This window comes from Anabrus simplex, chromosome 1, assembly GCF_040414725.1.
Source record: "Anabrus simplex isolate iqAnaSimp1 chromosome 1, ASM4041472v1, whole genome shotgun sequence".
In the NCBI taxonomy this organism is placed as follows: domain Eukaryota; kingdom Metazoa; phylum Arthropoda; class Insecta; order Orthoptera; family Tettigoniidae; genus Anabrus; species Anabrus simplex.
Window position 1 is genome coordinate 890,628,005 of NC_090265.1, and position 27,377 is coordinate 890,655,381.

Here is a 27,377-nt window from a genome sequence, read left to right on the forward strand (position 1 = left end):
ACATTTAAAAATGTTTCTATTAATGCTCTTCAAGTCCATTACACGAATCAGAAGGCTGCGTGGATGTGTGCTGAATTCTTAAAAGACTGTTCTTTACACAGTTTTTTCCAGATGTGGAAACATTTCTAGCTTCAAACAGTCTCCCTAGAAAAGCTCTTCTTCTACTAGAAAATGCTCGCTTCATCACACCCAAATGAAGAGTAACTTAGAAATGGTGACATCAAAGTCGTGTTCCTCCTTCCTAACGTGACGTCATTATGCCGCCAATGGACCAAGGTGTGCTGGAAATATTGAAGAGGAAATATCGGTGGAAACTCCTTTCATCCCTGATAGAGAAAATGGACAATGGCAACGACATGGATAGAAAAGTTAAAACAAAAACACATGAAAGACATGGCGTATTGAATAGCTCAGTCTTAGGAAGAAGTTGAAACGACGACATTAGAAAGTCTTAGAACATATTGTTGAGTGAGTTTGAACTTCGAGAGGAGGTGGTACAAGAATACATGGAAAACATTGTTCCCTTACTGAACTGCATTCCTGGCTGTGAGGATGCTACGGCTCACAATGTGAGTAAGTCGTGTGCACAAGATCAGCTGTTTGAACTAACTGACCATGATATTATTGGTTTTGTGAATGCTAACGAAAATGAGGATGATGAACAGGCATAACGAGGCATTGCAGAACAAAAGGAGAAAATGACTGACAGTGAAGGATTATCCTCAATGACTGGATCTCGCAGCAAGGAAACGTGAATCGGCAGGCAAGCAGACATTGTTGACAAGTTTCTTTTCGTAAGACATTTGAAATGTTTTCGTTCAATACTGCACGTACTGTACAATTGAACTGGTAAGTCAATAAATAGATTACCGTAAAACATAGCAATACAGTATAGCCTTCCTGTTTTAGTTAATTTTCAATGATATTCTGTATTATCCGACATTTTCGGTGATCCGACGTACTCCAGGTCCTGTTTAGGTCGGATAATCGAGACTACTGTACGTATACACACATCTCCCTTATGTACTTATTGCCTTTGAGCATTCTGTCTGCAGGGTTCTATGAATTGATTATGTATCTTCACGATCCTCTTATTTGCAGCTAGCTCTGTGACCTTGTTTAGTTCCACTTGCTTCTATTTATTGAAAATTTTCATTCTAATGTTTAACTTTATGACGATAAAGTTGGAAGATTAAGCTAAAGAACAAACTGGGGTGAATATCCATTCATAGGAAGAGGAATGTGGGAATGGAAATAGTTTCCAATTTCTTTGAAATCATTTGTGAGAAAACTAGGTAAACAATTGATGGGAAATCTGCCACCTGGGTGACAGTCCTAAATGCAGGTCAGTGATGATTGGAAAATAAAATCATATTACTTTCTATAAGTAGCGCATATATAAAGGATTTTCCTAGTAGACTTAATATTGTAAATATTTCATTGAATTATATTATTAACAAAGGAACGTATGAAAGAAAGGCATGTAGATGAATACTACAGCTAATTATGAAAATAAAAATATTCCGCATAAAGAGATCTTGAACCTGCGTACCTCATATTACGAAGAGAGCACGTTAGCCATTACGCTACGAGAACGGTTGCGGTAATTAAGATACATATACTGATTTAAACCCGGTGTCGGAAAATTGGAAAATTGAAACCCATTTTAGATGATTTTCAAATAGGTTTTGATTTTGTATCCTTGTAGAGTTCCTTTGTGCAAGCTTGACATGTGTCCCTGACACTGTCGATGCGAAGGAGTGGTGTGCCCGTTCCAAGTCAAGGGAAGCATTAATGTTCAAAACATTGCAATACAATACTGATCACCGTTACGGTATAATGTTTTTATCAACATACTAGGCTAATTTAATCTGTTATGGTATCATGCTTTTATCAACATACTACGCTAATTTAATTTGTATGTCGCCAAAAATACAGCTAATAATGTTCAGCTCTCAAAACTTGCCCGGCAGGTAAAGTCTTATCGGACCCTCGAAGTGGCCGATAAATTACGCGCTGGGTATCTACGATTTATGCTGCCGATAGCACTGCGCGGGAGTGGTTGGATGGAAATATCCTTTTACGCGGAGGGCGAGTTACGCACTACTTTACCTGTAGGTGGTAGAACCGGTCCTAAGGCATGCATAAATATGGTTTCTCATATTGCAACAGAAATTAGAAATAAGGTAAAAACATGATAATGCATGGGAATAGTAAAATTGCCCTCCTTATAGATGAAAGTACCACATTAAATCAGCTGTCATCACTGATAGTGTACCTGAGAACAACACTTACAAATATGGATCAGCCAACCATCATTTTTTGGGAATTATCAAATTGCGAGATGTCACTGTTGGAGGTATATTTAGTGCACTGATGACTTATCTGGGAGCACTGTGGTTCAATGATGAGATTCTGAAACAATCTTGTTGCAGTCTCAACTGATGGGGCTGCAGTAATGGTGGGAAAGAAGAAGGATGTAATTAATAAAGCAACAGTTTCCCTAAGTTTTGTTCTGGCATAGTTCCAGTCACAGGCTAGAGCTTTCTGTAGGTGATGTGAATCAAGAATTCCCCTCACATGTAAACTACTTCAAATCTTTCCTTGATAAACTGTAAACAGAGAATTGAAAACTCATGCAGGGATAACGTGAAACTATACTCCTAAAATTAGAAAGGATTTTAGATACAAGATGGGTTGCATCTAGCTTTTGAGCAGTCTCAGATGTGTGGAAATTTGAAGTTTTAATGACTCATTTAAAAAATGACAAAGATGATCCAAAAAGAGAAAACTGAGCAAGTGTATGGGGGACTCCTTAAACGCATAACCAATGTCAGCTTTATGTTAGACCTTGCATTGATGTGTGATGCTCTTCTGGAGTTGGCAGAACTTAGTGTTGATTTGCAAACACGTGACATTACAATTTTTTTGGCCCATAAGAAGTTATGCCGGCAAATCAAAGTGTTTCCTGAAAGAAAGACAAATCGCTGATACTACACTGAAGCCTTGCAAGCAGAAGCGCTGTTAATGTTTAAAGGCCACGAACCTGATATGCTATTGTAGCAGGGGGAGAGGTAATACTCCCACGTGACGCGTCCCAGGTGGCGGATAGGGGGGTCCTAACCGGCTTGCCGGCGGATTTCAGGGAAATAAAATACCCCTCGCGGACCAAACACACACCCCCTGTGGGTGGGAGAGGCAGACGAAAAATTCACCCACGGTATCCCCTGCCTGTCATAAGGGGCGACCAAGGGTTGATCCAATTAGTACCATGAAACTACTTGTAATTAGTACCATCACGCAAGGAACACCATGGGTTGTGATTAGTAGCGACAGTGTGCGAATCAGGAAGTGGGTCCTGCAGTACCTGTGATTCGTACCCCTATATGAGGGACAACATGGTTCTGCCTTACCTGTGCTCAGTTCCCACTATGTGAGGAATTCCACGGGATAGTAAGAGTCCCTGTGGTTAGTCCACTTAATGTGAGGAACGCCATGGATTTGCATTGCCTTTATAGGTTTGTGTTGCCTGCAAATAGTGCTGCAGTGTGCGAAACACCATAGGTCTGTGTTACATGTGCGCATTACAATACTTGTGAATAGTACCATAAATTGTGGAGTACCACGAGTTTTCGCTACTTTTGATTAGTACCGCAACATTACACGTGGCATGGTTCTACTTTCCTAGCGATAAATACCATTATGAGGGGCTGATGACCTGGATTTTGAACCCGTTTCGACTATAAGCATAATCGATTCACCCTCGTACTATAGAAGTATTCCCTTGGTCAGTAATACTATTGTTTTATGCCAGCTTCTGTGCATGTGAGGCACTGTGGGTCGGATCCACTGATCGTTTTAAATTTATATCCGTCCATCCAACTACATTGCTAGCTGGACCTATCTTCTAAAGATCTTCCAGCAAATGTGCAAACTGTACGATGTTTGGCTGTTATAACAATAATTAAATTCTGAGTAATTTTCTTGGAAGTTTAAAGTACTAATTAATTGTACCAATTCAAAGGAAAATGATCAGTATATTTTCTAAATAGTTGGTTATATGAGGTGATGTTAACAGTGAACTTAGATGCAGGTATTGAATTTTGAGGGAAAAAATAAAATAAAAACAATCTTACTGTGTACATATAAACTGCTACTGTTTTGCGGCAAGTAGGAATTCTATGAGAAAATGATTCCTGAGATAGGGAAGTGTGTTCAAGGAACAGGTGATGTTTATTGTAGTGGTTAATTTATATGTTACCCACTGAGGGGGTGGGGGAAAGCACTTCATTTCCTTAAAAATACTGAAGATTTATTTCGATGCCACTAATTACTATTTTATTATCAAATATTGTGGAACAGACTTTTTTTTGGAACATGTTTTATGTTGCACCGACACAGATAGGTCTTATGGCGACAATGGGATAGGAGAGGCGTAGGAGGTGGGAGGAAGCTGCCATGGCCTTAAGTAAGGTGCAGCCCCAGCATTTACCTAGTGTGAAAATGGGAAACCACGTTAAACCATCTTCAGGGCTGCCGACAGTGCAGTTCGAACCCACTATCTCTCGGATGCAAGCTCACAGTTGCGCGCCCTTAACCGACAGACTTCTTTAGGTGCCTGACAATGAAACATAATTGTCTTATGAACAATTCAGTCGAATTAAGGCAGAGATGTGGAAGTAATGTATGGATTTACATTTGCTGAAAATGTTGAGGAACCTCATGAAGTTAGTTCATAATTTTGTTTTGATTTTCTGCACTTCACACTTCACGACTTCTTTTCTCATCCTCAGAAGTGTTCATTACCTTTTCTGTACCAATCTTGGCATACTACAATCTTTCAGGCATGCTCTTCATCAACGCTGCAATATCCTTCTGAGGAATACTACCATTCTTCCCGGAGGGCCTCCAGTAGGTCCTGTGTGGTATGTGGAAAATGTTGACGAATTCTTTTCGCCAGCTGGTCCTGTAGATGTTCAGTAGAATTCAAATTGGGGCTTCAAGAAGGCAAAGCTGTAACATGAACCTCTTCTTCATCAAAGAATTGTTGCACACATCTTGAATTGGCCATGCATTGCATTGCATTTAGTGTGAAAACATCACTATTAAATGGAGCGAAAGGCACAATAGGTTTTCCTTTACTACATTCCGATGTGTTTTAAGGCTCTCATGCTCCTCGAAGACCAAATCTGTTCTTGCAGCTATTTTGATTCCTGCCCACTCCATCAGAGAACCACTCTGAAAAGGCATCTTGGTTGAGAATTTGTAAGAATATCCTTCCTCAGGCCTTCTTTTGACCCTTTCTCTACAGTCAAGTGAATACAGGCCAAATCGCGACTAATCAGTGAACAACACTTGCTCACGTACCTTCCAGCTGTAATATTCCCTTGCAAAGCACAGCCGATTTTTGCGATGATGTTTGCCAAGTTTGGGGCTATTAGTATCAATCAATACTGATCTGCATTTAGGGCAGTCGCCCAGGTGGCAGATTCCCTATTTGTTGTTTTCCTAGCCTTTTCCTAAATGATTTCAAAGAAATTGGAAATTTATTGAACATCTCTCTTGGTAAGTTATTCCAATCCCTAACTCCCCTTCCTATAAATGAATATTTGCCCCAGTTTGTCCTCTTGAATTCCAACTTTATCTTCATATTGTGATCTTTCCTACTTTTATAAACGCCATTCAAACTTATTCGTCTACTAATGTCATTCCACGCCATCTCTCCGCTGACAGCCCGGAACATACCACTTAGTCGAGCAGCTCTTCTTCTTTCTTTCAATTCTTCCCAACCCAAACATTGCAACATTTTTGTAACGCTACTCTTTTGTCGGAAATCGCCCAGAACAAATCGAGCTGCTTTTCTTTGGATTTTTTCCAGTTCTTGAATCAGGTAATCCTGGTAAGGGTCCCATACACTGGAACCATACTCTAGTTGGGGTCTTACCAGAGACTTATATGCCCTCTCCTTTACATCCTTACTACAACCCCTAAACACCCTCATAACCATGTGCAGAGATCTGTACCCTTTATTTACAATCCCATTTATGTGATTACCCCAATGAAGATCTTTCCTTATATTAACACCTAGATACTTACAATGATCCCCAAAAGGAACTTTCACCCCATCAACGCAGTAATTAAAACTGAGAGCACTTTTCCTATTTGTGAAACTCACAACCTGACTTTTAACCCCGTTTATCAACATACCATTGCCTGCTGTCCATCTCACAACATTTTCAAGGTCACATTGCAGTTGCTCACAATCTTGTAACTTATTTATCACTCTATAGAGAATAACATCATCTGCAAAAAGCCTTACCTTCGATTCCACTCCTTTGCTCATATCACTTATATATATAAGAAAACATAAAGGTCCGATAATACTGCCTTGAGGAATTCCCCTCTTAATTATTACAGGGTCAGATAAAGCTTCACCTACTCTAATTCTCTGAGATCTATTTTCTAGAAATACAGCAACCCATTTAGTCACTCTTTTGTCTAGTCCAATTGCACTCATTTTTGCCAGTAGTCTCCCATGATCCACCCTATCAAATGCTTTAGACAGGTCAATCGCGATACAGTCCATTTGACCTCCTGAATCCAAGATATCTGCTATATCTTGCTGGAATCCTACAAGTTGAGCTTCAGTGGAATAACCTTTCCTAAAACCGAATTGCCTTCTATCGAACCAGTTATTAATTTCACAAACATGTCTAATATAATCAGAAAGAATGCCTTCCCAAAGCTTACATACAATGCATGTCAAACTTACTGGCCTGTAATTTTCAGCTTTATGTCCATCACCCTTTCCTTTATACACAGGGGCAACTATAGCAACTCTCCATTCATCTGGTATAGCTCCTCCGACCAAACAATAATCAAATAAGTACTTCAGATATGGTACTATATCCCAACCCATTGTCTTTGGTATATCCCCAGAAATCTGATCAATTCCAGTCGCTTTTCTAGTTTTTAACTTTTGTATCTTATTGTAAATGTCATTGTTATCATATGTAAATTTTATTACTTCTTTGGCCTTAGTCTCCTCCTCTATCTCGACATTATCCTTGTAACCAACAATCTTTACATACTGCTGACTGAATACTTCTGCCTTTTGAAGGTCCTCACATACACACTCCCCTTGTTCATTAATTATTCCTGGAATGTCCTTCTTGGAACCTGTTTCTGCCTTAAAATACCTGTACATACCCTTCCATTTTTCACTAAAATTCGTATGACTGCCAATTATGCTTGCCATCATATTATCCTTAGCTGCCTTCTTTGCTAGATTCAATTTTCTAGTAAGTTCCTTCAATTTCTCCTTACTTCCACAGCCATTTCTAACTCTATTTCTTTTCAGTCTGCACCTCCTTCTTAGTCTCTTTATTTCTCTATTATAATAAGGTGGGTCTTTACGATTCCTTACCACCCTTAATGGTACAAACCTGTTTTCACATTCCTCAACAATTTCTTTAAACCCATCCCAGAGTCTGTTTACATTTATATTTACCGTTTTCCACCGATCATAGCTACTTTTTAGAAACTGCCTCATGCCTGCTTTATCAGCCATGTGGTACTGCCTAACAGTCCTACTTTTAAGACCTTCCTTTCTATCACATTTATTTTTAACTACCACAAAAACAGCTTCATGATCACTAATACCATCTATTACTTCAGTTTCCCTATAGAGCTCATCTGGTTTTATCAGCACCACATCCAGGATATTTTTCCCTCTGGTTGGTTCCATCACTTTCTGAATCAGCTGTCCTTCCCATATTAACTTATTTGCCATTTGTTGGTCATGCTTTCTGTCGTTCGCTTTTCCTTCCCAATTGACATCTGGCAAATTCAGATCTCCCGCTACAATCACATTTCTTTCCATGTAGTTTCCCACATAGCTGACTATCCTATCAAATAATTCTGAATCCGCGTCAGTGCTACCCTTTCGGGTTTTCTGGATTGAGATTGGCTTTTTCCCAGTTTACTTCCGACATGCTGTTACAAACATTGACCCCTTGAATTTGGCGGAGTCTAGTTTATGCTTCAACGGCGGTAGTGTGACTGCTTGGGAGAACTTGATGCTATAAGAAGTGATCAGCTTTTACTGATGATTCTGTTCTCAAGCCTGATCATGGTCTCCTTTAATAGCCTTCAGCTTTTGTGTATCTTTTTGTGGTTCTGGAAATCATGGTAGGTGTAGTTGTCTACACTTCTACAACGTAATGCATGCTGTGACAGTCTTCCACCAAAGCAGTGGTTTTTGCAACATCTTCAGGATTTAACAACGTGTTTAATCCAGAAAACTGATCTCGATTATGACAGAAACATCTTGCATACACACGATTGTAGGAGGTACAATACAACACTACAACTGTCCATGCTTGGAAGATTGGACAACATTTTTGCCTATCATACAGTAATGTGTTTTCCAGGTTGAGGAGGAAAATATTAAAGCCAGTGCAATAAACAATCCACACTTCCTTGTTTCCTCACAGAACAAAGCCAACAATCTCCCCCATCTAAAAATACAGTATAAAGTGTTTGATTAAATAGATAATTACACATAAATTCTTCAGCATTTATTACGTGTTATATTTTCCGTGCTGTGAGTGAGTTTAGTTTTCTTTTCGTGAACATTTGCATTTTGAGTTTGATATCTTGTGTATGTTTATAGTTCTCTTGTGTGTATTATTTTGCTTCTCATCATATACTTTTGCTCTTTTGCAGCATATTCATGGTAAGAAGTACATTACTTTAGCGGAGTTCGTCCTTCAGCCTTTAATATACATTCAAGACGTCAGTCCCTTCAATTATCAAGCTAAGTGGTGCTATTGGTAGTTGTAACACGACGAATCGGGAGGTAGGCGGCGGCCCCGAGGTGGTTCGCACAACCACTACTGCGCGAATCGTCCGGGGCTCGCTTGCCAATTATGTTGTGGACACTCCATCGTCAGCTACTTTCATTCCTTCCCCTGCAGGCGGGAGAAGGAATAATAATGCTTCATCTGTTGGCACTTATATACCAGTGTCGTCTCGATCCTCTGGTGAGGAGTCAATGATGATACTTCAATTAGGAACTACTGTAGTGACATCAGCAGCAGTTTCCAGTGTGCCTACTACAGTGACTGTTACTAAATCTAAGACTGCTTTTCCAGCTGGACAAAGTATGAACTTTCATGAACCTCATCCTGGTACTAACCAGATATCTCAACAGGCGCAATCTCAAATTATTCATAGGCCTGCAGATCACTCTGCCAAAACGACAGTGCGGTACAAACCTGAGCCATCATGCATTGTGGAGGTGCACACTCCTAAGTTGCCTTCTCAAAAGGTGGAAGAGTAAGTATCATTTTAAAAGCTTGAATTCACCTTCTGTATAATTTAATATCTGTGCTGTCTTGATGTGCAGTTTATTACAATATTATAAATTCTAATGATTATATAAGATATTTAAATTTTTTTGTAATATCTGAATCTATCTCCTTTCACTTTGGTCTCAGGTAATTTATAACTCCTAGGTTCTTCAGTCTGCTGAAACTCATTTTGACTACCTGTAATACATTTATAAATTACCTGAAGAAGAAAACATATAGTGACAGTATTATACTAAGTTGTTTCTTTTTTAAGTATGTTTCTGTTACCATATATTTTCTTTTTTGGGTAATTTTTGAATTTATTACTCAAAATTGGTTTTGGAAGACTGAAGAACCTAAGTTTTAAAATATAAAGATTGTCAGTATTGATGTTTTGTTTGATATGACTTAATTTTGCCAGATGAAAGGTCTTGGGTTTGGTGCCTCACCAGGCTGGGATTTATAACCCTGTCTAGTTGCTCCCTCTGGCTTCGGAACTGGGTATTTGTGTTTTATCTTATTACACACACCTTCAGTTACCACACCATACTACCAACCATTACAGAAACACATAATTGTGAATATATTCCTCTGCATAGGTTTCATGTCAGGAGGGCCATGTCAGTAGGTGGTGCAACACAGTTCACACCTGCGACTCCACCTGTATGTGGGAATAGCTGTAAAAGAATAAGAACAAGATTGGCAAATTCATTGGTCGCCTTGAAAATTTAGTTCTTAATGCCAGCCTCTGATACTGTGCTGGTGGTAAGAATGTTGGTGGAGAACAGTGTAATTAGCAGAGGTGGTAAGAACCAAGCATAGCTTTTTTCAATTTTTAAGCTGTTCCTTTGAAATTTAAACCAGATTGTCAACAAATGAACATTCCTCTTATATAAATAAAGAATATTTCCTGCTAAACATTAAGGAAGTCATTTTGCTATGCAAAGTAATAAATAAACAAAAATCTTCCTTGCTACTGAAAATTTGTAGATAATATAGAGAAAACTTGTCAAAATTACTTTTATCTTGACACCTTAGTTTGCTGTTAGTAACCGTATAAATTTTCAGTCCTATCTTACACCATATTTGAAATATAGAATTTTTTGACTACTGCACTCTGATATGTGTACTGCTGGAAGGAAAGGTCACACATTTAATTCACTTTTGTCACTGTCTGCTTTACTTTTTGTGATATCATCGTGAATAAGTGCATTTTTAAAACTTCCTTTGTCACCTGACTACACATGGCCACCATAATCACAATAAAAATTCACGTTATTGGCTAAATCATCATCGATTACAAATACCGCGTCAGAGTTAGCTGGTATTATTCTTATGATCATGTGAGAAACACACAGCAGCATGGAAGGAACTGCATCTCAAATTGCAGCACATAAGCATGGAAACAAACCAACATTTACGTGATCTGGTGACATATTTACAAACTGTGTACTTGCTTTTCTGTTTAAGCACATGCTTAGAGCTTTCATCTTTCCTATATAACAGAACGAGAAGCCTTTAAATAAGGGACTGCATCAGGGGCGATATATCGCTTGCTGGCACTCTTAAGGGGAATGTCAACCGAGTGATAACCGAAATACTTCTGTTGTTGCTGTGTTATATCTTTTAATTCCTTTCTCTGCGTCAGAAATAATTCTTGCTTTGTCACTCAAATTCAACATGTTTAATTTTCTCCTAAGTTTTTCCCATGTTATAAGATCCTGTTAATCTTTGGAATTCTTACATTCTTGTTATGCTTTGGATGATGATTGATGTTATAGTTGATTTTGACTTATTCTCTTAGGTATATATCAATGTTTAGCCTTGTGGTGTTGAAAGATAATTCTTGCTCACCGTGTTCCATTCTATTTTATTTTGTTAGACTTCAGACTGTAATGGAATATGTATTTCCATTGGACTAATGCCCAATTTCTGGAATGGTGAGATATCTTTCCGATAGCTATTGCTTTGTTAAAGCTGTCAACTCAATAAATCTTCGCTGCGTTGCACAGGGGAATAGAAGCTAATTTATCAAACTGTCAACTATTGGCTCGTTAATACACACTAGATGCTACCTCTGGTACTGCTTTGTTTTTGTGCATTGTATGTGTTCCCTAGACTGTCAGGCGCATGCGCACAAGTAATGCATCACATTTGAGCTTTCTGTGTAGCTCCTATTATCCCTTCTTTGCCCTGCAGCGAGAAATTGATGTTTGACTAGTTCTTGCAGACGTGGGTGTCAGTTTCGTAGTGTTTAAGGACTGTCAGAAGAATTTGGCATTGAGGATTTCTAATGAAATATGCACACCGGTAGCACGTCACGCGTGATCCAGTTTGCACTGAGCCTTATAAGTATTCCGTATCTCTTCCCTCTTATTCCAAAATATGAACGTTGTTTGATCACAGTATAAAGATATATATCGGGTGATTAACATAATTATATAACATGTTAGTTCCTTGTAATGTAATATCGTTAATTAAAAACAATCCCACGATAAAGTTACTGGTACCAGTGCTTTTATGGACACAAATGCAGTCACAGATACAAATATGATAAGACTCTTTAGGGGTATCGTAATTAATAATTGATGAATAGGGGACAATGGGAAAATTGTTGTTACAGGACACAAATTGTCACCTGTAACCTCTACCAAACCTATACGTGTACTATGACAGTATATTTGTTTAGCCTCAATCTGTCTTTGAATTCATTTTCACTATACTTCATTAGAACATTAGGCCGATGATGATATAATCATGCTCATTCTAGAATGTTGACCATTTCTACAATTTCTTTGTTGGAAGAAGAGAAAGCCATAGAAAATTTTAACAAACACAATGTCAGTGCTGATACTGAAGTACTGCGCACGTGCCCACCAAGTTAACAAATAGATATCTCCTGCTCTAGGCCCTCTAAGTTAGCAAGCGATTTATCTTACTTTCATGCAATTCCAAAACACCAGTTAAACATTCAATACCGCTATAGGTTCGATATCTCATGTTCCAGAAACCGGGCATTAATGGAGCAGTGAGCACCTAGTTAGTAACCATCTGGTTGTGAGAATGCAAGATATTTAAAACTAAAATGATGAGAAGTTTTAAAATTGAAGTTCTGTTGTTGGGGCTGTGTTGGTACAGAGGTCAAGTCGCTTGACTCTCAATGGAGATAAACTTAACCATAATAGGTATTTGATTTGATCCTGTACTGACTTGTCTTTCTCAACTGGAGTTTCTTTCATTCGTTTCTCAGTAACTTCAGTTTGTGTTTTAATTTAAGACCGCCACATGCTGGTGGGAAGGTTATCTGGACATGCAAACCGAGCCTAGATTATCTGCTGATCCTGTACAAATATGGAAAGGTGATGTTTGGAAGGGAAAAGTTGACGTGGTAAAGTAGTAATATAGTGTGACGCTGACTCTCACCAAAGTATCCAAACAAACTGAAATGTATTGTACTTCAATAAATTTTTTAAAAGTTTTAGGAGAGAAATATAATTCTTCAGTTAAAAATACAACATGAATGAAAACCGATACATGCTCAGGCTTCTCAGTTTCAAAAAAGTCCTACATTCCACCAAATGTGGTAGTGAGCTTTTCATTTGAAATGCCACACCACTTCAGCTTACCAGTCAGCACAGTGTTGAGACATCATGAATGCATGAGGAGACTTGAGTATCTCCACTTACTAGAAATTGCCTAGAATTTCACAGTTACAGATTAGGTTTCCAATAGCGAAATATTCAGACACCTTGGCATTTTTAAAAACTGTAAAAGTAGTTGGAACATAAAACCAGAAACATTATTATTTGTATTTGCATTGTTATACTGTATTTACGTGAATAATCCCCATCGGCAATCCCGCATCCTAACTTTAGGAAGGATAATTTTGACATTTAAAAAAATTAAATGACCTAAAATTCCTTCCAGAGAAAGAGTATCGTAGGCATAAACAAACATTTCATGTCACACCTCGATTTCCACATGGTCTTTACGCAAATATGAAAATGATGGGTATAGCTACTTTGCCTGAACATATTAGAGGTGATAAAAATGCATTATCACTGCTATAAAATATATTTGCCATGAAAATTAGCAAGTAGGCAACTTACGTGACAGGTATTTCTTTAATCTGAACTTGTGATAGGCTCAGTTTTCTGTAGATCAGAAGATTCTTTGTCTCTTGCATCACTAGAATTCTCTCCTAAATTCCTTACTAATTCGTCACACTCCACGTCTAAAACACTTCTCACACATGATCTCTTTTTACTTAGAGAGTAACACGACCAGTGGTGGATAATTATTTTTGTGCATTGTAAACACTTGAAACATACATACCTGCGAACTTGTTTGTTAGTTTTGCGATATAGTAAAATCTCGTTGATTCCAAGTCGTGGGGATGCAAAATGTGACTTTGGATTATGTGATTTCGAATTAAGCACCAATCTGTAATTTAGAAATGCCAATAATTGCCGCGTCAAAATATTCTAAGACCCGTTATTGCATGCAATTAAGATCGATTCACAGTTTAAACCTTTCAAATGTCATGGAATAAAAAAATAAAAATAACCTATTTCCAAAATGTATCCAACAATGCGTACTTGCAGTATTTAAATAATGCACTTGGATAACCACGAACCTACTACGCTGGCGTGGGAGGGGGAGGTGATACTCCCGTGTGGCGTGTCCTAGGTGGTGGTTAAGGGGGTCCTAACCGGCTTGCCGGCGGACTTGAGCGAAATAAAATAGCTCTCGTGGACCAAACACACACATCCCTGTGAGTGGGGGACGCAGGTGAAGAATATACCCACGGTGTCCCCTGACTGTTGTAAGAGGTGACTAAAAGGGGCGACCAAGGGATGATTGAATTGGAACCATGAGACTACTTGTAATAAGTACCACCACACGGGGAACAGCATGGGTCGCCTTTACTTGCGCGTAGTACCACTATGTTAGGTACACAGGTTTGTGATTAGGAGCGACAATGTGTGAATCATGATGGTTTTTACATTACCTGTGATTAGTACCACTCTATGAGCGACACCACAGGTCTGCCTTGCCCTATGATTAGTACCCACTGTGAGGAACACCCCGGGATAGTACGAGTCCCTGTGATTAGTACACCCATGTGAGGAACACACATAGGTTTGCGTTGCCTGTAAATGGTGCCACAATGTCAGAAACGCCGTAGGCCTGTGTTACATGTGTGCATTGCATTACCTGTGAGTAGTACCATAATGTGTGGATACCGCGAGTGTACGCTACTTTTGATTAGTACCGCAACATGACAAATACTGTAGTTCTACTTTCCTAGCGATAAGTACCATTATAGGGCGCCGATGACCTGGATTTTGGACCCCTTTAGACTACGAGCATCATTGATTCAGGATTGTGCTTTAGAAGCAGTCCCTTGGTCAGCAATACTATTGTTTAGCGCTAGTTTCTGGGAATGTGGGGCATTGCGGGTCGGATTCACTGATTGTTTTAAATTTATATCCATCCATTAATTCTTCGTCATCATGTTTTGAATTCTGGCCAATGGATGATTTAGGACTTTTAATTGTCATTGCATTTCGTCTCATTTTGTACCATTAGGGGCCGATGACCAAGATGTTAAGCCCCTTGTCGTGATCTGGAAACAGGACAGGTTAAGGACTCTAGGTTCGAATAATCAGATTTGTATTGGTATTATGTAACATATCTCCGTTCAGTAGATCTTCGTTCTTCTTTTCTTCTGTCTTCTGCGATGACGTCCCTGGAACCCTCTATGGCTGTGGTGAGGTGGAATTTCCCCAAATTAAGAATAATTGCTGGTATATAAACTAAGTTCCAACACCTAACTGAATATCTGTGTGGAAACCCTGTCACACTTAGTTCGAGAGCCTATTATTACTCTGATTTGCCTACACTTTTAGCTACACACTTGTGGCTCTGTTGAACTCTACCAGCATTCCTGATAGGCCTCTCTGGCCATCTAACAGCTTGCACACTGGCAGAGCCTCCGGCAGACACACTGGAGAAGACAAAAAAGCCCCCATGTTTCCAAAACACCAATTTATATACCTTTTCCATTCTTTCTAGAACAGTCCACTGGGCTACGCTTTACCACTACTACTTGTACACGTCACAGTATCATGGTTCTCTGATTGGTTCCTTTACATGGGACCTTCCCGTCACCTTGGAATTACACAGGACATGATATAAACATCATACATTTCCACCATTTATTTGCCCTTGGGCCACAAGAGCTGCACATGTTGCTTGCACACTCTTTTCTTTCGTAAGATTGCCTCACAGCTAAGCTTGCTTACAAGTTCCAACTCGATATAGAATATTCTAGTCCTTTCTTTATAATGCTCTTTCTTGACATATTCATTCGCAATATTACTATTCATGAATTATATGAATTCTCCTGTGATTTCCCTTTATATTTACATGTGTTCTACATACCTGCTACTCTCCATATCACAGTCTTTGAACTCTGGAGGTCGTGGATTTGAATCCCGTTTGAGTCAGTTTGCTCACTTCTTTATATGCGTGAGGCGCGTTGCGAACCCCGTTCACGACACTTTTTAAACAACAAGAATCGTCATCATTAGCACTTGGGTAACTCACTGGAATATCTAACCTCACGCAGTGTAAGAAAAAAAGAAAAAAGTGATTCAGAGACTAGGAGTAATCTATGCTGACTCCCCTTTGCAAGTGGTTTATTCATTGGATTACTGTACTGTATGCGTTTCAGACGCCTTGTACTTGCACGGAAAGTACCCGTCTGTTAGGTCATCAGCCCAGAGGCTGGTTGGATCCTCAAATAGCACCACCAAAGGCTGTGCAGTTACAGGAAAATGAAAAGAACCAGTGGCAGCACCAAAATGAGGTGTACTAAGCAAGATGAGGAGTGAGGTAGTTTGCCATTGCTTTCCTCACTGGGTCAATCAGTGCTCTTGCAGCATGGCCGACCCTATGAGCACCATCCGAACATAACACTGACGCATTGGCTGTGTTGTGAATGTAATTACCCAGCACCATCCATACCCCAGCAGCTTCTATATTGTCACAACCATGCATGAGACTGGGACTTTGGTGGAAGCTACATTTTGCTCTGGTCTGTGCCAAAAGATGGATGCAAAAGTACTGTATCCATCAAGCAGGGAAAATACCCTATGCCCTTAAATCACCGTGGCTTATTGAACATTCCTATGGCATGGGGAGGATGTAGGAAGTCTCTCTCTTTCGTCTGCATTGCAACACAGGACAGTGACTCTATCCTTGTACGATTTCCCGTCATGGCACTTCTCTCGTAATTGAGAAATGCCAACCCTTGCTGCGTTGCAAAGTACTTTAAGACCCATTAATGGATGCAGTCACCTCGATTCACAGTGTAAATCTTTCAAATGCCATGGAAGAAAAAAAAAGCCAAACACTATTTCTGAAATGTATCCAACAAGGTGCATTTACATTATTCAAATAAAGCACTTGCACTGGCAAACATAATCTCATGCAATGCAAGGAAAAAAAGAAACAAGATTCAAAGATGAGTGCAAATGATGCTGGCTCACCTGTGCAAGTGCCTTCATTTTTTGTTTGCTGTCCTGTTTGATTTTTAGATGGCTTCTACTTGCACGGAAACATTGTGGCTTATCGAATTTTCCTATAACGAGGGGAGGAAGTCTTTACCTTCCGTCTGCATGACAACATGGTACAGTGACCCCATCTCCTTTAAAACCATAAGTCCGTTTGATCTCGGCATCTAAAGAAGATACAGTTTCATCGGCATTGACAATATTGTCCGTTGCTTATGAATTGATTATAATTATGAGCTACGCTTTTTCGCCAACTGTCGGCATCGCCAGTGTTCACAGATTCTGTTTCTCCGCACACTGCATGCTACGTGATATTGTGGCGTTCCTTAAAACGCTGAATACTAATGAATTACAATTTTGCTCAAACTTAGCAACTATGAAACACACTGTAGACACACTGAAGCGAGTGAAAGTGCAGAAAGCTACTCTTGCACATTCTGGGAGATGCATTCTATCGTGACGCCGAGAAAATTCAAATTTAAATGTAAAAGCAATTTTTGAATTAAAAATCTGAATTGTTTTCCATTTAAATATGACATATGGGGGCGGTTTTCTTCCATTTGCGGTTACACAAAGCATAACTACACCAAACATCGAAAGCTATGAAAACCAGGAGCGTGTTGCCAAACATGACACAAATACATCCCGCACCCCAATTGCATGCCTCAAATAAAAAATAAAAAAAAATTATGTGGAGATAGATAGATACATGCATACATACATACATATATATCCCACGCCGTTCCATCTATACGATGGGTGTGCAAATGAAGCCCCTCCACCAGCTTCTGTCTTTGTATTTTTCTCCTTCAGTGTTGTCCCAGTCCCCTCCTCGTTGCTGAATGTCATTTTTCACCATGTCTATGTATCACATTCTTAGCCGCCCTCTTGGTCTTTAATATTAACTGCAGATCATACATTTTTCTGGGTGTGCGATCAGGATCCATCCTTCGCATGTGACCATACCATTTGAGTCTTCGCAGAGTTGTGTTATTTTACATTCTGCCAACGTGAGCTATGTCCCTGATGTTCTCATTACGAATTTTATCTCGTCTTGTTTTGCCAACCATCGCTCAGACGAATCTCATTTCGGCTGCCTGAATCCTTGCTTCGTCCTTTTTCCTCATGGTCTAGATCTCGCTGCCATATGTCAAAATTGGCATGTAATAAGTCACATAAATTACTCGCTTGCATTTCAACGGTACTTTTGGGTTCCATATTATCTCTCGGACAACTCTATAGAATGTTCTCCAGCTTGAATCCTCTTCAATGGAGCCTGTTGCTGATATCATGCTTCCTAGATATTTGAATTTGTTGGATATCTTGAGTTGTCTACCCTCTATTTCAATGTAACCTTCAGGTTGACCATTTCTCTGCATAACCAACACTTCACTTTTTTCCTGACTGAATTGTAGGCTGTTCCCTGTAGCTGTTACTGTCCATGCATTGTTATGATCCTGAAGTTCCTCCTTGGAATCTCCCCATATAAAGATGTCATCAGCAAATAGCATGACTTTCATTTTGTTGTCACCAATGTTTTGGCATACTTGTTGAATCTCATTCATCACAGTAATGAAGAGGAGAGGTGACAGAATTCCACCTTGTCTTAGGCCCGTAGTTATTCTAAAGGATTACGTCTTTCCTGATGGTGTTTATGTTACTAGATTTGTATTGAACATTTTCATGGAAAAATGTACCTGCAAGTGACTGATTATATATTTAAAATGCTCCATTTAGATCCAGACCTTGCGACAGCAAGCCAATATTTGACAGGTTGTGATTTTTGGAGCCAACAAAATTTCTAACTTTTTTCTGATGTTTATTCACATTGAAGTGTGAAGCTTGATACTTGAAACATTTATTATTTATTGTAATGTTTTACAATATGCATTTATGTTTTCAGGGTATCAAGTGAAGATGTAGTTCCAAAAGAGGAAATTATAGACACAAGACCATCATCTTCAGGTGAAGTGATTGCTCAGGTAACTATGATGGAAATGAGTTTTATTTTTATTGGAAAACTGAATTACTTTTATTGTAATTCTGCAAGGGCGATTGGTGATATAGTTCTTGTCCTCAAGAATGTAGTGAACATGATCATTTGGTCAGTTTGAAGATTTTGATCTGTTAGTTGTTGTTGGTTAATATTGGTTATATGGGATATTGTGGTTCCCCTTGCTATATACTTCATGTCCATCAAGAGTTCTCTTGGAAATTTTCAGTCTGTTTAAATCAGCATGAACCTTGTACATGATTGTTGTACACTGTTGTAGGTCTTTCCAAGGGATCTGTATCTTCAGTTTTCAAGCTGAAATTCCCACTTGCAGTTCATGTTTATCCATATTCAAAAGTTACTTAGCTTTTACTTATTATGGTAATGTTAATGACATTTGGTCAATGGCTACATTGCAAAACTGTTTGAAAATGGTTCAAATACATACAGAACACTTACATAAAGACCTGTGAGAAGTAGAAGCTGATAAGAAGTAATAGTTTCAGTATTTTTGAGGTCTCATTCAACTTGTTGGAGGAAAACCACATGAATCAGTGCTCAGTCTTTGGTATGTTTATTAAGTGCTGCAAACTGGACTGTCAACAACAATGCATTGTGGAGATAATCCTATGGCCTGGCTGTAATGCATTAGAACATGCTTGGCTTGTGGTATTTTAAACTTTTTGTGTTGTGGGTATCATCAGTCTCCATTTGTCATGCATGGCACACAAGTATTTGTCAATTTTTTGTGCTAAGGTAACACATGTAATTTTTTAATGCACATTTTGTCATCACAATATTCCTCTCCACTTGAGTTTTTATTTTTCTGGTTAATTTACTTCTTCTTTGGCCTTTCACCACTCTTACTCTTATTTGTTTATCCATTCTTTTCATATGACCAAACCATGGTATTTCTAGTGAAAGTGATGTGGGTTAATGTAGATGGTGTGATCATATGGGAAACGAAAGGAAATAGGAGTTAATATGTTTCATAGTGAGCAAGGGTACTTTTGAGGTAATATTGGGGCTGAAGCGTGACCGTGAGATTTTTGAGATCTCAGGTAAGGATAAGAGAAGGTTGAATGCTTATTTTATAATTTGTTTAATTGTTGGAGACCAGGGGCCTGTTCCACGAACAAACTTTGCATTGCACTTTTCACTTTTCATTTCTTGCAAAGTGCAAATTCTTTCTGTTCCACCATGATCTAGGTTGTACTTCTCAATTTCTTCGCGAAGTGAAGAGTCTTTGCAAATGAGTGATCCGATCAAGTTTATTCCATGGGCAAACGGTATAGGCCTAATACTCGATGATTTTAATGCTTTATTTTTTGCGGCGTACTTGCTGGTATAATTGTGGTACTGTTAGTTTTAATGTTTTTATCATGGGCTGGCTGTGCTGGAAGTTGTCAAGGAGAAACGGGATATCCGTTCTGGCAACTTTAAAAATAACCTCTCAAATGATGACACGCATCAATATTAATGAGAGTACTGCCAACACATCCACACACAGAGGGAAATTCACCCTTCATTAGAAATCCCGTTGCTATATTAAGTGGATTATCAGGCCAACGTACTATGTTAGGAAATATTACATTTACTATCACATCTACGACTTTGCTAACAGTTCTGCAAATAATTGATTTTGATGCCCCATGCATTGCTGCTACGCTGTGCATCTGAGCACCATTTACTAACCAATGTAAGCATATAAGAATTTGTTCTTTTTGAGAAAGGGATTGACTTCCTTTTGTTGCATATTTCAATAAATGACTGATCATTTCAAGGGGTAATACGAAATCACTCGCGAAATTACGTTGAAGTGAGGTTATGAAAATTAATCCTGCCTTTGCATGTTCTCTTGTTGGATTTTTCATCACTGTCCTCACTTGATGCTAACAAAAGCTCTCGTCGTAATGTGTTTAAATCACTAAACCAAATTCTACGCAGAGACACCTGTGTACGTACTTGTTAATTAACAGATGAGAAGGGAATCGTCTGTTTGCAAGATTTCTGAAAACTTTCACTTCATTTCTTTGCACTTTGCATTTTTGTACCAGTGGAGGAACATAACAGGCTTGAAAAGTGAAAAGATTCCTCACTTTTCACTTTGCAAGGTAAATCTGAAAAGTGATGGTGGAACAAAATCTGAACTGAAAAGTGCAAAGTGCGTGGCTGTCAGTCAGTCAGGGAGGAGTAGACCTATTCAGGCCTTTCTGATAGCCAGAGTTGACCTGAGAAATCTGGTTTGTCAGTCAGTTGGTTGCAAGTGAGGTCCTTTCTTGGTTGTTGCAGGAGATACAGTCTTTTTAAACCCTGTTGTTCCCCAGTTTTGTGGAGGCAGCTTTTAATAAGAATGAACAAAGTACTGACTGGAAAACTATGGAAATCAATACAAATCCCTTTTTCTGTCCTTAGAGAGCTTGAAGTAGTCAACGTGTATGGTACACCACGCTGTGAAGCACTTGTCCACAAAAATTACTCCTTTTGTATTAAACAGTCAAAAGATGATGCTTTACAAAAACTAGGTCACCTTGATGGAACAGACTACTTTTGGTTTGGTGCAATTTTAGAAGGACCAAGTGAGTTGGCCCTGTGGTTAGGGTCGCACAGCTGTGAGCTTGCATTCCGGTGATGGTGGGTTTAAATCCCATCATCAGCAGCCTGGAAGATGATTTTCTACGATTTCCCATTTTCACACCAGGCAAATGCTGGGGCTGTACCTTAATTAAAGCTGTAGTCGCTATCTTCTCAATCCTAGCACTTTCCGATCCTTTCGCCACCAAAACTTTTGACATGGTAGTGCGATGTTGAACCAGAAAAAAAAAGGCTGGGAAATGAACCCACTATTGACCCTGCAGTTTCAGATATGTCCCCTGGGCTTGGGCAGCCCATTCTTGGATAGTGTAAAGAATTTGTAGATGTTCATCGGTAACATTAATACGAAAGCTAATAAAGCCTCCTCTGTTCATTCCAGGATTCAGAATCTTCCATATCGTCGCTGCTGGGACAAAACCTCTATGTGAAATATTTTAGCTTAGAACTTTGGTCGCTTAAGTTCTGTCATCTAAGGTGCAATATTGTGTGAATAATGTCAAGGCATTCTCGCTCTTCATAATGTATGTGCTGCGGGTCAGTATATCTCCAAAAATATTATCACATAGGAGGTTTTGTCCCGGCAGCGACGATATGTTGAAACTGACTTTACAAAGGTGAAAAAATGAGTTTATCCTCCAAATTCAAACATGTTTCAGCTCGCCTGAGCCATCTTCAGTGAAAGAAGAGGGGGGGGGGGGAGGGGAAGGAGTGAGTTGAAATAATTTGCATAATACAAGTTAAAAAATGAAAAAATGAAAAAAAATATAATGAAGGAATTTGTTTACTCCGTCTAATGATGGAATATTTGATGTATTGGATTAGGAGGATACACTAATTTTTTACCTTTGTAAAGTGAAAACAGTCAATGCGGAATGATTCTAATACCTTGTAATGTTGAAACTGTTCGGTAAAGCCATGAGCAACATAAAATAATGTTACAAGCTAGCTCTGCAGCCCCTTTCAGTACTTCCTGGAAGGTATTTGCAAGTCAGACGACGGAGGATCTCCAAGGAGGCCTTTACATGTATTGTTCTCTCCATCTGGTTTCCCTGTGCGTTTCTGCGAGGTGCAACAGGAATGTTCTGTCTAGCCACATAGCGAATATTCTGGTACTCGTCACCCAAGCTATAAAAAGGAAGCTAGCCGCGAACAGTCAGTCAGTGATGGAGCCTGAGTTGGCCTCTGTTTGTTGGGGTTTAGTGGCTGGTCTGAGGGTGACAGCGGTGTATGCCGTCACTAGTGTCAACGATTTGTTGTTGCGTCGGAGTGTCGAGTGAGTAGCTGGACTGAGGACGGCTGTTGGCTGCCGCCATTTTCCCACCGGAGTCAGGGTATCGTATTGCACGGAATGGAAGACTGGGTACTGTATTAGAATACTTTGTGTCAGTACCTCCGTGGACTGAGGACCGTTGTAAGAGTCAGTGACTGGGGCAGCTATCATAAGTATTTTTCAAGTAGTGTTCATGATATAATGAACTTGACTAATTTTGATTTCTGTTAGATCTGGGGCCTGTTCCACAAACGAACTTTGCAACTTTTCAACTTTGCACTTTTCACTTTTCAATTCTTGCAAAGCGCAAAGTCTTTCTGTTCCACTGTGAACGAGGTTGTACTTTTCAATTTCTTCGCAAAGTGAAAAGTCTTTGCGAATGAGTGATCCGATCGAGTTTATTCCATAAGGTAACTGTATAGGCCTAATACTCTACAATTTTAATGCTTTACTTTTCGCAGCAAACTGGGTGGTATAATTGTCGTATTGTTAAAGTTTTTATCATGGGAAAGAAAGGTTATTACAAGAAGCTGGCTGTGCTGGAAGTTGTCGAGGAGAAACGTGACATCCCTTTTTTTTTGTTGACAACTTTAAAGATAACCTCTCAAATGATGACACACATCAATGTTAATGAGAGTAGGCTACCGTCAACACATCCATACACAGAAGGAAATTCACCCTTCCCTAGAAATCCCGTCGCTATATTAAGTGGATTATCAGGCCAACGTACTGTTAGGAAATATTACATTTACTATAACATCTACGACTTTGGTAACAGTTCTGCAAATAATTGATTTTGATGCCCCATGGATTGCTGCTACACTGTGCAGCTGGGCACCATTTAATAACTAATGTATATAAGCATTTATTCTTTTTCGGAAAGGAATTGACTTATTTTCGTGCATGTTTCAATAAATGACCGATCATTTCAAGAATATAGTCAGCCTGTGTTGGGGTAATACGAAATCACTCGCGAAATTACGTTGAAGTGAGGTTATGAAAATTAATCGTGTCTTTGTACGTTCTCTTATTGGATTCTTCATCACTGTCCTCACTTGATGCTAACAAAAGCTCACGCCGTAACGTGTTTATATCACTAAACCAAATTCTACGCTGAGAAACTAGTGTACATACTTGTTAATTAACGGATGAAAAGGGAATCATCTCTTTGCAAGATTTCTGAAAACTTTTCACTTCATTTCTTTGCACTTTGCATTTCTGTACCAATGGAGGAACATAACAGACTTGAAAAGTGAAAATATTCCTAACTTTTCACTTTTCACTTTGCAAGCTAAATCTGAAAAGTGATGGTGGAACAAAATCTGAACTGGAAAGTGCAAAGTGAAAAGTTGCAAAGTTGGTTCGTGGAATAGGCCCCTGTATTCATTACTAATGATTTAACAGGGTGTGAGAAAACAGGACTAATAAGGGTTCGCCTGTCAATACAATTGCTTTACACAATTGGTATAGGGTGATTACTAATTTAATTAATTTCATCATCGTACATGTTTTGTGAAGATGATCATTTCCCTTCTTCAGCGATAACAAAGAGAGTAAAAACCCTGTCAAAATTTCTAAAGAGCTGCTTAAAATTACAGTACTAGGACCTCACCATAAAATATCTAAAGTAAAAGCCCACATTAAAGTTATTGTCCTGCTGTTTATCACTGTTAAGCTACTGCTGTTGAGTTCATTGTAGTTGACTGTGTCAGTTACTGGACTGTCTCTGGAGTCAATCCAAGGAACAGTCATCATGTGTTGTGTGGTCAGTAGCCCTGTGTTCAAATCTAGTAGTCTGCACGCATCTGCTGTATTGGGTGATAGGCAAGTGAAAGGCCCGTTGATCAGGATTACAGTCTCCCGGATAATACCAACGAGCCTGAATCCCTGCTGTGTGTAGGGGACAAAGAATTGTAAATAGGCAGGAATTAGTAAGTGTGGATATATTCATAGTTGAATGGAATTTGTGTGTGTGTGTGTGTGTGTGTGTGTGTGTGTGTACGCGCGTGCGTGCGGGCGTGCGCATGTACATTTTGTGGGTCACCCTGAAATGAATTAGAGTTTTAAAACAGATAGTGTTTTATTCGTAACAGTAACATTTTTATACCCGTTAACAAATGTTACCAGTTGATACTATACCTGGTATTGATCATGGACATTGTGCTGTTGAAGCCCACAGCCATTTTTGGTTTCAGGTTTTCTGCCTCTTGTTTTGACCTTGACTGGACTTGTTTGTTTATGTAACATACGTAAATTCATTTTACTATACCAGGTGAGTGGACTTTGCAGTTTGGACACTGGTGTGGCTTCGGAATTTCATGGATGTTGCTGGATTGAAACTGATAACATCAGGGAGAGGATAAAGTCTTTTTTTTAACCCTTTTTCTGACATTTTGTTGCGGGGGGGATTTTTTTTTCAAATACAATATCTAATTTAGAGAATTACACGAAGAATAATAGAATTATAAGAATAGTAATTATAAATGTGGAAAAAATTACCTGAAAGTACTATAATTGAAGATCCGCTAGAAGTTGTTGTTGCGCATACTTGTATGACTATTTAGTTTGTCGATCCTTTTCCAAGAACATTTGAATAACCGAGTCTACAAATAATGGATGTTTAGAAAGTTCCTGAAGCTTTCTTTTGTTCCACTGACAATACTGATAATGCCCTGGTATTTTCTGATGTACTTTTATGAAGAGAAACACATGCAAACTCAAGCTGAAGTACAGAAAAGAAGTGACTGAATGGAACAATATGTTCAAAAGTTCGATATGAAGATAAGTAAAACAAAAATCGTATTGATGATCGATAACTGATAGTTAATATTTGAAAACTGTCTCCCATTGGAAATAGTCCCGTTGGATTCGGAATACTCTCAAAATACTTTTTTGCTCAGATATTTGCAACATTTGTTCTTAATACATATAATAGTCTTACCTTACAGCAAAATGTTGCTAGACTGATGTTTAGTTTGACCCAATCATCCATATTTTAGCATATCTGCAATTTTTCAATCTCAGGAGTAGGTTTCTGACTTGATTGTGGAAGTTTTATGTTTTCTGTGTCCTGCTGAATATTTTCTGCTTGACGGTGTTGTCTTCGGAGATTGTGTTTCCGAGGTACTTGAAGGGAGAAGCTTATTCTTATTTTGATCTTCCAGAAAGAGTTGTATGTTCCTAGCAGTTGCAAAATTCCACAGAAAGCCAAAACAACCCTGTACCACACCTACTGTGCTGATTCTCACATATGGTTTAGAAGCATCTACAGTGAAAACTCTTTAATTCAAAGTCGGTTAATTTGAAATTCGTGTATATCGAAGTAAATGCCAAAATAGGTTAATATGTAATTCGAAGTTCTCATCAGACCCTTTATGTTGTTCGAAATCAGTACTGTAATCTGGTTGCTACAGAGCAGCTAACAATTAAAGTCATCGTAGACGGGAGCTAACGACATTAAGCGACTGTCTCGTATCCCTCATTGTCGCATACACGCCAGAATATTATGTTGGCCCTACTTCAGTTTTTCAGGAATTAAGGCTTATATTGCTGCTTCTTTGTTATATTTTTTATTGCATTGTCAATGAGCATTATTATTGTCGTGAGGTACATATGTGGTACGGTCAGAGTTACTTTTGTTCAAGTTTCGTAGAGTTAAATTTGTTTATAATGGAATCACCATCAGACGAAACATCGGAAATGAAGTTTCTTCTTACACGCGCGCTGGCTGAAGACACAATGACAGCCTTACCGATTCTGGACAGTGTCATGTCTACCAGCTATGTCCTTTAAAATCTTGTGGATGCAATGGATGTTATAGATTTTATTTTGACAACTTACTGAAATTCACTTAAAGCAGTGCACCATTGACTCATATTTCAGAAAAGAATAACATTGTTTTTCAGTGTTTGCCTAACGAGGAAGATGTTGAGATGTGTTATTGTTGGAACTTAATTTCTATGTTGGCTACAGTGTAGAATAACTTTATATTGGCCATCCTGTCGTACATAGTTTTTCTGTGTTTTCATTTGTTTTCGTGTGTTTCGAACATCGAGGTATTGATGGTTTCAAATGAAGTCAAATAGACTATCGTTTGTCCATTGTATCAGGATGCAGATATGATTGCATCCTGGATTATAATCAACTTTCAATAGTTTTACGAGCACTTAATACCGTAGATAACTGCATTATTTATTTTTCTTCGTAAATATCGGATATTAAGTAACACAGACCGGAAACTGTTTGGTGCAGCATGTAACCCAATTTCTGGCCTGTCAGCCGTGCATAACTCTTCAGTTTCAAAGTTTTAGCTGCGACCGTATTTTATTACTGTATTCTTTTTGTGATTGTAGACACTGCCTTTTAATTGTTTCCAAGTATCAGAATTCGCTACAGTCACACATCCTTTCTGCCAGTAGGAGGAGATTGACAATAGTTTTGTTTAAACCTAAGAATTTCATTTTTGTCCGTATTGAACTGAGAATGGATGATAGGAAAACTTAAAACGGTCCACCTTTTCAATACAAAAATGTTATAGTTTATTTATAACGTGTATTTACACTCGGAACTAGTTTCGACGCTGTTTT

General features: G+C 38.8%; 1 protein-coding gene across 3 annotated transcripts in view; it reads left to right on the forward strand.

The window, feature by feature from the left end:
- Positions 1 to 27,377, forward strand: part of LOC136857706 (inactive histone-lysine N-methyltransferase 2E) — a 335,033-nt gene that overhangs the window by 50,274 nt on the left and 257,382 nt on the right. For 2 of the 3 annotated variants that reach the window (XM_067136570.2, XM_067136571.2), the window contains exons 1-2: positions 8,932 to 9,339; positions 18,837 to 18,915. In XM_067136570.2, the coding sequence (XP_066992671.2) occupies positions 9,056 to 9,339; positions 18,837 to 18,915 (363 nt within the window). In that variant the 5' untranslated portion in view covers positions 8,932 to 9,055. Of the gene's footprint in view, positions 1 to 8,931; positions 9,340 to 18,836; positions 18,916 to 27,377 lie in introns of those variants that run through there. The other variant, XM_067136572.2, reaches the window with a different exon arrangement.